This window comes from Triticum urartu, chromosome 3A (assembly GCF_056163025.1).
Source record: "Triticum urartu cultivar PI428250 chromosome 3A, HENAU_Tu73, whole genome shotgun sequence".
Lineage (NCBI taxonomy): Eukaryota > Viridiplantae > Streptophyta > Magnoliopsida > Poales > Poaceae > Triticum > Triticum urartu.
Window position 1 is genome coordinate 175,771,439 of NC_141875.1, and position 13,786 is coordinate 175,785,224.

The 13,786-nt window shown below is 50.7% G+C and overlaps 1 protein-coding gene across 1 annotated transcript; it reads right to left on the minus strand.

Annotated features, from left to right (window-relative positions):
* Positions 1 to 705: 705 nt before the first annotated feature.
* On the minus strand, positions 706 to 2,125 carry LOC125543502 (transcription factor bHLH149-like). Its single transcript, XM_048706873.2, has one exon. It carries the CDS (start codon positions 1,743 to 1,745, stop codon positions 1,068 to 1,070), a length of 678 nt encoding a protein of 225 aa, XP_048562830.1. The 5' UTR covers positions 1,746 to 2,125; the 3' UTR covers positions 706 to 1,067.
* Positions 2,126 to 13,786: the final 11,661 nt, after the last annotated feature.

The following is a 13,786-nucleotide window of genomic DNA, read 5'->3' on the forward strand; positions in this document are numbered from 1 at the left end:
GGTTGGGCACACGAAAGGAAAGGATCATAAAATACAATTGTACCCAGCATGGAAATTGGAAAGGCTGTGTTTATATGACTGATGAAACATCTGTTGCAAACAACTGATAAGGGGCTCGCCGAGTTTCAGCTTAGCCAACCAAATTCCCCATCCTCCACATGTCAAAAACATTTCGCGATCTTCATTGAAAGAGTGAAAAGAAGGAGAACAGAGAGGATGACGACGACTCAGATCGCTGTCCCCCTCGAGCTCTCTGCAGGGGAACATTTTCACGTGCATAAATGCAGCCCAGAAAATTTGCCGCAGAAGGCCCAGTGCTGCAGCACTAGTAGTACTGCGCAGCAGTACGTAACACATTTCTGGCAGCAAATAATACCCGCCCGCCCATCGGATCAGAGAAACCGGCGTCAGGCCGGGACTGCGCCCAGAGCAGAAAGAACCAGCCAGCGGAATCTTTCTGCTCACGCCTTGTCTGATCTTTGTTAGCGTTATAGTTAGTTTAAGCGCGGTGGTTGACGACATCGATGGTTTACGAGCCGAGCCACTTGCAAATTCTCTTGTCTCTGTCCATCAGATCGAATTCGGATTTCTGTTCTCCCTCGCGAGCAGAAATTGCCGCCTCGAGGAATCCCATCGAATGCAGCTCGAGGAAGCCATGAAATCAGACGGTTAGCATTGCACTTATACAAGAAACAAAACTCCTAATTCACCGTGGCACAGCCAAACAAAAGCATAATCCAATTCCAATCCAATCCAATCCGCAGGAGACAGACAGGCACAGGAATCCCCCCGTCTTGTTTCAGGAGGAGGAAGAACATTTCAAGAACACAGGAGAGGAGCAGAGCAGCATTACTTATACAAGTAGTAGCATCAAGAATTTACAAATCAGCAGCAGCAGCAGCAGCAGCAATCATCATCATCGGAATCACAATACCCTCCTGGAATCCCAGGACCCCCTCTCGCGGTAACAATCCATCCGTCCATCCATCCAGTAATCAATCGCCCTTATTTCCCCGAGCCATCGTGTCATCAATCTCCCTCTCGGAGGCGAGGCGAGGCTCAGACCCTCACCTCTCCATCTCGGCCTCGTCGGCGGCGGCGGCGGCCGGCGGGGGAGGCGAGGACAGCTGGGCCGCCGCGAGCGCGTCGGCGAGCGCGCGCATGGCCTTGACCTGCATCTCCAGCGCGGCCACGTAGTCGGCCGTCTCCTCGAGCAGGTCGGGGGCCTGCAGCTTCCGGCACCCGGGGACGAGCCGGCCCAGCACGCGGAGCCGGTCCTTCACCTTCTTTTCCTTGAGCAACGGCGGTTCGCTGGCGGAAGCGGCGGCCGCGGCCTTGGACGCCGCGGCGGCGGCGCGCGCCTGCGGGCGGCGGTGGCGGCGGATCTTCCCGCCGGCCTTGACGAGCACGCGGCGGCGGCAGGACGCGGCGCCGGCCAGCAGGATGGCGCGGCTCCAGCGCGACTGCCCGCGCGCCGTGAGCGCCAGCGCCGAGTCGGCGGCGGCCTTGACGGCGCGCGGCTGCGGGGACGAGGCGGCGCCCGACCGCGTGGCCCGGAGCGCGTCCAGCAGGCGCCGGCCGTAGATCCGCTCCTGCGTGCCGCTCCGCCACCTGGTCTGCGGCGGCCCCGCGGCCCCCGGCGCGGCGGCCCCGCCCGGTTTCCCCCGCCGCTTGGCCCCGCCCATCCGGACCCCCGCCGCGGCGGCGGAGGAGGAGGACGAGGAGGACCCGCCTATAGAGATCATGGCCGCGCACCGCACCTCGATCGAGCAATCAGTCGGCGGGTGGCGTGAGGAAGTGACTCAGCGCAGCGGGGGATGGGGCGGCTTAAAGGTGGGTGGGAGAAAGAGGATGGTGGTGGTGGTGGTGGAGATGGTGGGAGTATGAAGAAGAAAGGGGGAGGGAGGAGAGATTAGCTTTCCGTCGCGGGGGTGGGCGTACTTATTTGGTGGTGCGGTGGAGGTGATTAGCGAGTGGATTAGACATTGGAGCCAAGGAGGAGTAGTGCGGTGCGGTGAGGGGAGGTGGTGCGGGTGTTGGCTGCTCGTTCGTCGCCGCGCCTTTGTTTGGTGTGGAATTTGGCGCTGTAGCGTGGCCTCCGCGCTGCTCGCTCGCTCGATCGCTATGGTAGGCAGGGGTCGTTATTGAGTGCGCGCTTTCTTATTTCCCTTTTGTTTATACTCCTTTTTTCTGCGAATGTGCCATGGTATTAGTGCTTCGCAACGTTCTAGTTAAAGCCTTTTGATCTGGCGAAATGTGGAAGATACGTCTTTTAAAAAAAATGCGGGAATAAGCCCTCTGTTGTTATTTACTTCGCATATTAGCTTTGACTGAGGTCAAATCGTATGAGTTTGACCATGTTAATTACAAAGGGGCAAAATTTGCCTCCAAGTTTACCAAAGATGCTTAATCGATTGAGGATCTTTAAGTCTCATTCGAGCAAGCTTAGTCACATTGATCTCATGGTTCTTTTTTCTTTAAAAAATTTATTTAACTTTTTTTTTGCCTTAGAGATGTTGAACTAAACCCTTAAAATAGTGGGATGGCGGAATTGATAGATTTAGTTTGAGAAATCAACATATAAAATAGTATGTTTCGACCCCTGAATTGTCGTTCTCGACCGAATTGAACTCTGAGCTTCGAAGTTATCTATATAAAACTTTGAACTTCTTAGCATTGTTTTTGAAGTGAAATTTGAACCAATCCTGAAAAGCAGATTTGCATTTGGATTTTTTTGCATAACATAAATGTAGTGAATGCCCTAAAATGACGATGGCAAAAGATGTTACAATGTAAAATATTTATGTCCTATGCAAAAATAACAAGAAAAACATTTATCTCTTGTGTTATGCATGGAACACAAGTGACCTAATTACTTGATATTTTTTTGTTTTATGTAATTTTTTGATGATATTTTCAAAACCTCAAAAGGTAAAACCAGCAAGCACTGCACCTTTAAAAATTACTGAACAAGTACATTAAGAATTAGGAGTCTGGTGGTGATACCAAATTTAAACATGCAAAAAAATCATCTAGTATGGTAGCTTTTCTATTTTATGGAAAGGTGAAACAAAATAGATTTATCTCTTATGATTTATGCCCATAACAAAAATGGTCATTGTTACGAAGTTTTTCATGTTATAGCCTCCTAGGATTGCTTACTATCTATATTTCCTCACATTTTTCTGAAAACCCTGAAATGTGCAACTGCCTCTTAAAACCCGCCCAACGTTAAAGTTAAGAAATTGTAGGAAATTTACAATCTAATATAGATAGTTTCATAGTTTATGTTCATACCATATGTAAGTGCATCTAGTGCTCCCTAGTGGGCTTTAGATGATTAATGACTAAAGCGATTAAGGAACTATGAATGCTCGTGTCTTCATACTTGTGGCTCAGTCTCTCCAACCCAGACGTAGAATTGTGCCGGCAACTTGAACCGGCGTAAGCTAGCAAACTATGTGTCTTCACCGAGCAAAACCGATTTCAGTTTGTTCACTCATTTAGTTTTTATAGTTTGCATTTTCTGAAGATATTGCCTCCACCCTTCTGTGAAGACTTTGTTGAATACTTTCTATCTCCGTTGCATACCTGTATGTTTAGTTTTGTAATCAGCCTTTGCATTCTGAAGAGCACATGTCTATTCTTAGACTAATTTACTTGTATCGTTGCATCATTATCATGTTGTCTAACATACTTCTATATCCGTGTTTAGTTTTTATTGCATGTTGTTTTAGTTTATTATTGTTTCAGTACTAATTCGGTATTTTTCCAGACTGTCGTGCTTGGGGTTTCAGGATATGATTTGTCCTATTCGACAAGTAACCATATATACTATTGGAATGTGCGCATTTTAAAGTAATTTTGAACATTTTTCAACCAACTCGCTGTGAACAGTTGAAACTTTTTATACATTGAAAAAGAGTGCACACATTACTATTGATAAACCTTGCATTTACTATTATTTCTCTTTTTAAAATACAAAGACGACACCAGAGTTCTACTACAAGCATCAACCTATCCGAAAGTAACTAAACACTATCGCGAAATAGTCCACGGCTAATGCACTCTTGACTTTGGTGTGCTAATTTGTTTACATTTGCTAAAACAAGTTCCAGCCTAGAAAGAGTTTTTATTTAATCATATGCTCCCTCTTACCTTCCTTTTCACATGAGAGGTATGATTATAAAATAGATCTGAACCGTTGATTTCATTAAATAGTGGGTTTGATTAACTCTTACATTCCTACCTCTCATGTGAAAAGAGGGGTGTGGGAGCGACTTTTTGGTGGACGGGGGAATTGGCTCCCATTTTTTGAAATGATTCAAAAAATGCATATTTCCAAGTTAAAAAAAACTATGAAAACTTGTACATTTTCACGATGGATATGTGAATGTTCATTCAAAAATATTATGATTTGCAAGCTACAAAGAAAAATCATGGCCCAACCATAAAAAAAGATTGGCCCATTTTCATTTATGTATTTGTTTTTCCTGTCTACGCCATGTATGAAATCATATTGTTATGAATATTTTCTTGTACGTGTTATATGTGCATTTGTGTGCGTATAAAAAATTCCAATTCTTTTTTGCACTGTGGAAATATGTTTTTTTTAAGTCTACCTATGCACCCGTCCACCAAAGGGCATTTCCGGGGTAAGAGGAAGCATATTAAAATTGCTCGCCTACAAAACCATGGAATGCATGTTTTCTCTTGGAGACACATGCCTATGCATAAATCTCTAAATTCAGGCGGGTATGTATGGAAAAAGAGTTTCCTTTCCCCTGAATACTTCATTTTTCAATTCGGATTAGGAGGAAGGTGAGTGGAAGGGAATAACAAGATTTTGTTTGTGAGTTGTTCAGTGGGGTGGGACGGAGACATGTGAACTGGCCCCTCCTCCCAAAAGTTTTTTCAGCTCATCTACAGGCTTCTCATACCTCATATCGTGTGTGCCTCACTAGTTTAAGCGTACCACTGTAGCTTAGTTTATTGGCCGTTGCAAGATTGCTTTCTTGCTAATTTTGCGTGGCTTCCATGTGCGCTCACCCTCTTGAGAACGAAGGGGCTTGTTTCAAAAGCTTTCTAGGGAGGACTCGTGACCATATTAGTTGTCATGTCTTCTTTTCTGCCGCCGCTGGTCGATCGATAATAAAAATGGCCCTACAGCAGGCCAATGTATTTTATTTAAGATTTGTATGTGATGGCCCTACCAGTGCAAGCTAGTTAGCTACATCCACATGCAATCATGGGAGACCTTATCACCAGACAGATTTAGAATCTTATGCAGAGGCGAGTAGAATAGATAACATATTTTCATTCACTTCATATGAATTGCATCATGTAGTCAGCTCTGTAATCAAACTAACTTACTCCGTCTATGAGAGTGACAATTTCCTTGCTCGTAGTTAGTAGGAAACAAAACAAGCTAATGTGCTCGATCATTTACAAGCTTGCAAAAGAAATCTCTCTGAATTAAGAGGTGATGGCATCATGTATATATTGTGGAGCCTCATCTAATAATAACTTGTTTAAAGTCGGTAGCCTAACATCATGAGTGGGCAGACAAGTTTACTTAGTTTTCTTAGCTTTATTCCTTGTGTTCACGTCAAGAAACAAAGAAAAGGGAATAGAATAGTGTCCATAGCTCATTCTTTTTCTTCCCCTAGTGGAAAAGAGAGTGTCTAATATATAATCATTTACTACTTTAAATCCTCCCATCTACGTAGTTCCCATGACTTGGCCACCATTGCTAATAATCTATATTTTCTTGAAAAAAAAAAGAGATTCCAGCACCAGATTTATCATGACAAGGGAGGGAACAATACTGGCTCTGGCCTTCAATTCACACATCAAGGCTCGTACCAGTACAGATTAGCAATCGAGTGGTAGCGTGGTCCTTGAGTATATTATGATGAATAATTAGTAGCGGTGGAGTAGTAATCAGGCAGTAAGCTTGGGTCCTTGTCGCCGTGCTATTGTCGCTGATGGAATGGTAGCGCAGCGCACGTTGGATCCGGGCGGGCGGCAGGCCACATGTCGTGGCCTCCGACCCATCCAAATCCCGACGGGAAAAGGCGAAAAGGAGAAGAGGCTTTGCGCGGGACGCCTTTCCCTTTCTCACCACGTTGTTATCGCCCCACTCCCACTGTGGAGGATTCATTCCCTGGTCTCGTGTATGTTGTCACATGGTCAGCAGAGTAAGCCCGTACCTTGACACGAATTTAAGGAGGGCATGCAGCAGCACACTCGCAGTATATCCCAACGGATTACAAGATGTTTTAGCGTGTTTGTTCGCTTATTTCAATCCGTATGTAGTTCATATTGAGCTATCCAAATCATCTTATAATTCAGAACAGAGTTGATGTATACAACTTCCAATAGATCAGTCTCGAATTGAAAACCAGTTAACAGATCAAATCATTGTACTTTGTCCTGATTGAACGCTGACGCTCTGGCTAGGAGGAAGTGACCGGCCGGACACGATCGGCGGAACTAGCTTGCTGCAGTGGCGGTGACGGTGGTGATGCGTGGCCTGGTGTGGCCGGCGTAGAGTGTGGCTAGCTAGTACTAGTACTAGATGAGAGTGGGTGGAGCACCCATGATCTGATGATTGCAGCAGCTGTGGTCGATGGTGGATGGATGGATGGATGGATTGGTGCAACAACGGAGGTGGTGGGAGCTAGCAGCAAGTTAGGGCATCTCCAGCCGTTGGCCCTTCAGGATGGGTAAAAAATCGCCTCCTAGGGATGCACCGGCGCTAAACCGCGCACTGGGGGCGTGATGCCCCCAGTCGCGTCCCTTCACGGGTTTTTAAAATGTTTAAATTCGGCGCAAACACAACGCAAACACGGACGAGTTCGTTCAAATTTAAACATATTTTATAAAAAAAAAAGAAAAAAAACTACCGCGGGCTACCCCCGCCTCGCCGCCCGCCCACGCGGTTCTACATGCCGAGGAGGCTGTAGAACCACATGTAGTCACCGTCGTCGTCGCCCCCGCCTACGCCTCCACCGTCCCTGCTGCATCCCTCCCCCGGTTGGCGCGGCGGGTTGGACAGTCCGGGGGCGTCGTCGTCGTTGCTATCGAGGACGACAACACCGTCCTCGTCCTCGCGCCCACGTTTGCGGGCGGCGATCTCCTCCAGGGCCCGGCGCTGCCGGACCATCTCCTCGCGCACGTAGTCATCGCGCGACCACCGCATGGCGTCCTCGTCGGAGAAGCCGCGCCGGACTATCTCCTCGTACTCCGGGGGGAGGCTGGACTCCACCTTGGGCTCGACGAGGGCGCCGGAGCGGCGGGTACGCGCGCTGACAGGCGTGTCCTGGGGCTCCGGCTTGACGGGGCGGAGGTGGAGGCAGGGAGAGCCGCCGGACGAGGAGGAGGACACCCCGGTCTCCATGCGCCTCGGCGTTCAGGAGCTTCCCCGGTGGCCCCGGCGGCGTGAGAAGGACGGGGGAGCGGGATACTCGAGGCGCGGCGTGTTGCCGCCCTCGATGTACTCAAGGACGGACTCCAACGTGCGCCTGGGCACGCCCCACCACCGACGCCGGCCGGCGACGTTGAACCTGCCGGGGGGCACGACGCCGTTGGTGGCCTCGAGCTGCTCGTCGTGCCGGCGGCGGAAGTACGGCTCCCAGATTGGGCTGTCGGGGACGTACCGGGGCCCCTCCCTCGCCGCACGCGGCAGGGACGAGCGGATGTGTGCGATCTCCGCACGCCGCGCCGCGCCGGTGGGTACCGGTGGCACCGGCGCGCCGCCGGCGCTGATCCTCCACGCCCCGGGCACCCGCATGTCTGGCGGGACCGAGTACTCGGCCTCGAAAAGGAGGCGAGCCTCGTCCTCGTGCAGATGAAGGCGTCCGAATCCGTTCGCCGCCGCGCCGTCGCCTGGGAAACGCTCGGCCATACTTTCTCAACTGGTGACGGCGAGAGGAGGAAAGGGGGAGAAATGAGCGCGTCGTCGGTGGATGATCGGGGTGAGTCTCTCCGGCGCGCTTGCAGTCGGCTTTTATAGGCGGAGACGCCGCGTGGTAGGCTTGGCCGGCACGTTACGCGTGGCGTGATTGCGTGGCGGCCAAGGGACGCGTCGCCTAGCCTTCACTGCGCCGCCCGTGAGGCATCAATGGAGGCTGACCGACGCGGCAGCTTTGGCATTGATTCGCCGCGGGAAACGAGGCGATGAGGACGACGAAAGGCGAGAAAAGAGTAGAGTCGCTGACGCGGCGGGCCCGCGGCTCTTCGCGCCAAAAACGATTCGCCCGGCGCCCCCGAGCGACCCTCAGCGTACCGGATTTGGGTTGGGTCCGCCGGCATCAATTTCGGCCCGAACCGGCAAAAACTGGGCTCTTAGGGACGCGACTGAGCCGATTTTTTGGTGCCGACGGATAAAAAACGATTGAGGGGCCTTCTTAGGAGCACGACTAGAGATACCCTTAGATAGATACGCTTGCATGTGTGTGTGCTTGTGTGGTCCGCCGCTACATCCATCATGGGTTCGCCGCAACCTGCGCCGCCCGGCCGGCCGCCTACACATACGTCCAGCTGAATCATGAGCGATCGATCTGTCAAGCGACAGATGTCGGCCGTAGAAAAACCGGCTTTTAGCCGCTCGAGAATATGTTGGGATTAGTCGATGAGGAACTATATTGAGATTAGTCGTGCAGTATATATATTTTTTCTTTAATCGGAAGAGAACAAACAATGCAACTTTCTTTCACACTTTTCTGAACATAGTATAGTCGCAAATGTTCACACACACATACCCTCATCTCTATAAGCGCACATACAGACATCCTACTCTTATGGGCACCTCTGAAATACTAAACTAGCACAACATCTTGAGATTGATGAATCTACTAGAAGGTCTCATAGTATATGACTTGAACCATGATGGACCGGTTTCACCACAAGAAATCTAACCATCTAACTTATGTTCAGTTCGTATTTTTTAAAAACTTTTGAACATATATGTTAGCATGGTGAATATTGTTTCATATCTCCAAGAACAGGTCTTCTCACACAACAACAAAAAAAAATCTGATTTTGATAGATCTATGATCGCCGTAGATTTTTTTTTTGGTAACATACCATAGAAACTATTCCATTTCTGAATACTAAAATTAATCAACTCTCATAGGTGTAATTTAGTCAACTAGGTGTTGAGATAGATAATAACACTTGTCATGTGTCAAAAAGGTCCCGAAGCGATCTTATTCCTCCCCCCTAACGTGGCGGTTTCGGGATGGAGGCGCTCATATCACCATGTCGACGGCTTGTTCATGTGAGGGTAGTGGTCGTTAGGTTGTCCGAGGACCTTAATATAATTTTTTTATTATATTTGGGTGCCTTTTAAAAATAAAGCGGGGTGGTAAGTTTAACTAACCTGAAATTTCATTGAAAGTACATGTCAAATGCCTCAGGATCATTACATGCACAGGGGTGCGCATTAGCCATAAAGAGAAGAGAGAGAGCTCATGAGTCTGGGCAGCAAGTCAACCAGTTGTCGTTGACACTATGAAGAGGGGAGGGGGAGGCACCTTGTGCCAGAGAATCGCCTCGTCATGGCAAAGCTTTAGGGTGCCGGGAACCTAGGGCTCGACAACCTAGAACACACACGCGTTTCGATGCTTTCGTAGGTGCAAATGACATATCATAACGAATGTGGGGCGGGTGGCCGGAGCAACAACTTTGAGCATTGGGCAACCCACCGCCTATTTAGAGAGCTTTGCTCCACGCATCTCGAGATGGGTGATGACATCATCTTTCGGTGCCCCTTTATTGGGCGGCAATGGGGTTGCCCGACTAGAATGTTGCCTAGGTTTGTCTCCAGCATGAAGAGGCAAGCGACAGGGACCCCCCCCCCCCCCCCCCCTTCTCGCCGCCGCCAGAGCCCTCGCTTGCACCTGATCCATCGGGCTGGAAATACCGCTGAGGACGACAGCCCAAATGAATGACTCAAAGATAGAGTACATCTAGTCGCACCACCTCTTTAGGAAAGCCACAAATTTTCAGCCAATTGACGGAGTGAAAAGCTTTGGCGAAGTTGAGTCTAAGGGCAAGTGTAGGGACCCCTCCTTTTTAAGCAGGATTGGAAAATTTCAACAACATATACGAAGGACGCAGATATGCTTCTCCCAATGTTGAAATAAATTCGAGCCCCTTTTTAGAAAATAAATAAATAAATAAATAGTTGTCACGTTGTACGTAGGCAGCGACGGATGGCAGGAAGGCCGGGGGATACGTGCGGGAATACGTATATACAGCTACCGAGGAAAGCTCCAGGGCTTGTCGGTAGCACAGTCGACAGCACTGTGCCCCAACGTGGCATGTCGGCGAAGCGCCCCTCAGCCATGCGTGCGCACTGCGCTGCATGTTCGAGTTCCACTTGGCTCTATCTATCTGCTAGCAGTAAGTACATGGATGGATATGCATGCATGCTTCCATTCCATTCATGTGCTCGTGACCTAGCCCTCCGTCGCAATACAACAGGGCATATCCGCATCAACGCAACACCACACGACCGACCGATCGAGCAGGGAGAGCTATCCATCTGCACTACAGGGTGATCGCTCATCAGATAGCGGCCGTGCGCCCGGGGTCCGGCCAAAGCTCTCTGTGCTGCTGCGAGACTGGACTGCGATCGATATGATGCTCCCGCTCGCTCGTGTGGATTCGTTCGTAGTAGTACATGGCGCTCTCGCCCACATGCGTTTCGATTCAATTCGGGTCTAGACCTTGTAGCTTGATGGGCGGGCTTGTCTGAAGATTGGATTCATGCCGAGACTGACTGAGATGCAGGCAGGCAGAGGCAGGGGACGTATCCTAGAGGCGATTTGATGTGCGCCAGTGTAGGGCCGGCTTCTTCGGACATGCCATGTGGCCGGCCCGAGAATCGATTTTGGATCCGGCTTGGATTTTTTTGGCAGATAAAGATTGATCAAATTGACGTCGATCCACGCAGGTGTGGTTCGTTGTGAGCTGGGTTCGTTGATGGCTTTGATGAGCCGAGTTTCCTGCGGCCTATGTATATTCGTTTTTGGCGTCGGCTGAATCGTTTTTGGCGCGAAAATCAGCGTGCCTTTCTTGGCAGCGACTCGGCTGTTTTTATCACTTCGTCGTTCTCATCGCTTCGGTTTTCCGCGGGGGAATCAATGCCAAAGCTGCCGCGCCGGTCAACCTCCATTGATGCCTCACGGACGGCACAGTAAAGGCGGGGCAACGCGCGTCCCTCGCCCGCCACGCGGGCGCCATCTATATAAGCCGCCCTCTTCCGCACCGGTGAGCCACACACAGACCTCGCTCTCCACCACCGACGCCCCCGTTCCTCCCTCTTTTCTCGCCTGACCCAATGGCCGAGCGCTTGCAAGGCGATGGCGCGGCGGCGAACGGCATCGGCCGCCGCCACCTTCGCGAGGACGAAGCTCGGTTTCTTTATGAAGCCGAGTACCCGGTCCCGCAGGACGTGCGGGTGCCCGGGGCGTGGAGGATAAGCGCCAGCGGGGTCCCGGTGCCACTGCCGCCCACTGGGGCGGCCAGGCGTTCAGAGATCGCCCGTATCCGTTCCTCTCTGCCGCAGACGGCGAGAGAAGGGCCGAGGTACGCCCCCAACAACACGCTATGGGAGCCGTACTTTCGTCATCGCCACGCCGAGCAGCTCGAGGCCACCAACGGCATCGTGCCCTCCGGGAAGCACAACGCCGACGGGCACCGCCGATGGTGGGGCGTGCCGGCCGCACGCTGGAGGCTGTCCTCGAGTACATCGAGGGCGGCAATACACCGAGGTTGGAGTACCCCACTCCCCCACCTTCTCCCGGTGCGTGGGAGCTCTTGGACGCCGAGACACATGGACCCGGCGTCCTCCTCCTTGTCCGGCCGCTCGTCCGGCTCTCCCTCCCTCCTCCCCGTCAAGCCGGAGCCCCAGGACGCGACGATCAGCCGGCGCACCCGCAGCTGCGGCGTCCGCATCACCGAGTCTTCCCCCACCTCTGCTCGGCTCGTCAGGTCAAAGGTGGAGTCCGGCCTCCCCGCGGAGTACGAGGCCATAGCCTGGTCTGACTTCTCCAACGAGGCCGCCCTAAAGTGGGCTCGGGACGACTACCTCTGCGACGAGATGGTCCGGCAGCGCCGAGCCCTGCAGGAGATAGTTGCTGGAATTTAGTCTATTTTGGGCAGCCCAATAACTATTTCAGAAATTTCTAATAAATCCTAGAGGCCCACTTAGCCCATTTATGCAAGGCAAGGGATACTACTAAAGTTTAGTCCCACATTGCTAGTTTAGTGGGAGTTGGACCTCCTTATAAGGGAGGTTCTTTCCCCACTTGTACGAGCATGAGAACAAGAGGGATATCCACGCGTGCTCCTCCTCCGCCGCCCGCCTCGCCACGCCATGCCTCGTCACGACGCGCCACGGGTTGCGGGAATGAGCCGATATCTAAATTTTTGCCACGCACGACGGGTATACGAAAGGTCACGTGGGAGTTGAAACGTTTTTTGTAGTGGACACTGAATTCGAACGGCGCGCCTCTTCGGCCGCTGCCTGTTCGCTTCATCTCCCTTCGTTGCTTCACCTCCTGCCGCAGCCTCTTCGCGTCCTTCTCCTGTGCTTATATAAGAGAGGTCGCTCCTCTCCAGAGAGACACAACAGAAGCTCCTCTTCCTCTCGCCACAAAGTTCCGACCACTGCGCTGCTGCTACGTTCTTCCCCATCCCATCTTGCACAGGTCGGGACAGTAGGCCTCCGAAACCGCACCTTTTGAGTCCTGTACGGGAGAAGGGTGATAAGGTTTTTGGGGAGCGCTCAGCGCGACTATTGGCTGCTTCATCACGGACGATCCGGTCGCCAACGACTACTTCCCCGACGACGACTTCTTCCCCGACGTCCACGACCTCCTCGACGACATGGCAGGCGAGGACACCGACCCCAAGTACAGCGCTTCTACTGCCAAGGTTTTCAGAATCACGATTCTATCATACGATTCTACAACTTTACGATTCATATTGACTCACATGATTCTACGACTCTGGCTAGTAAAATCTACGCTTCTACAATTTTGGTAGTGAAGATTCTACGATTTGCGACTCTACCATTAGGGCTCCGATCCGATTCAGAATAACGATTCTGACAACCTTGTCTGCTGCTGCTGCCCCGTACGTGTTCTTGTCTTTCCTGTTAAAGTTTCTGCCGCAGTTCCTTGTTCTAGTCCTTGTCCTACACATGACAGGTTCTACTTCATATATGCTACTTGCTATACTGTCTACTTTAGATATGATAGGCTACGGTTCATATATGCAGAAGCTATTTACCTTCTCTCTGTCAGAACGCATGACGTGTTTTATCTCTACTATATTAGTCATGCTTTATCTAGTATTTCTGTTAATAAAATTATTTGGTAAATTGCTCATATTTCCAACAATCCAAAAACCTTATTATAGGCAATTTACCCCAAGTGGTTTTGCTGCTTCCATGAGACCTCCTATGTTTGAGGGTATCCACTATAAGAGGTGGCGCGTGAGAGCAGTCTTATGGTTTCAAACCATGAGTTGCTATGACGCCACTCTCGGCAAACCTGAAGGAGAGCTTGATGCTCAACAAGCACAAGCTTTTCAGAAAATGGATACTCTGTTTAAGGCTGCTCTCTTGAGTGTTCTGGGTGAGAACATAGTTGATGCTTATGCGTCAATTGATAATGGAAAAGATATGTGGGATGCACTCGAGGCCAAGTTTGGGGTCTCGGATGCTGGCACTGAGCTGTACATCATGGAGCAATTCTATGATTATAGGATG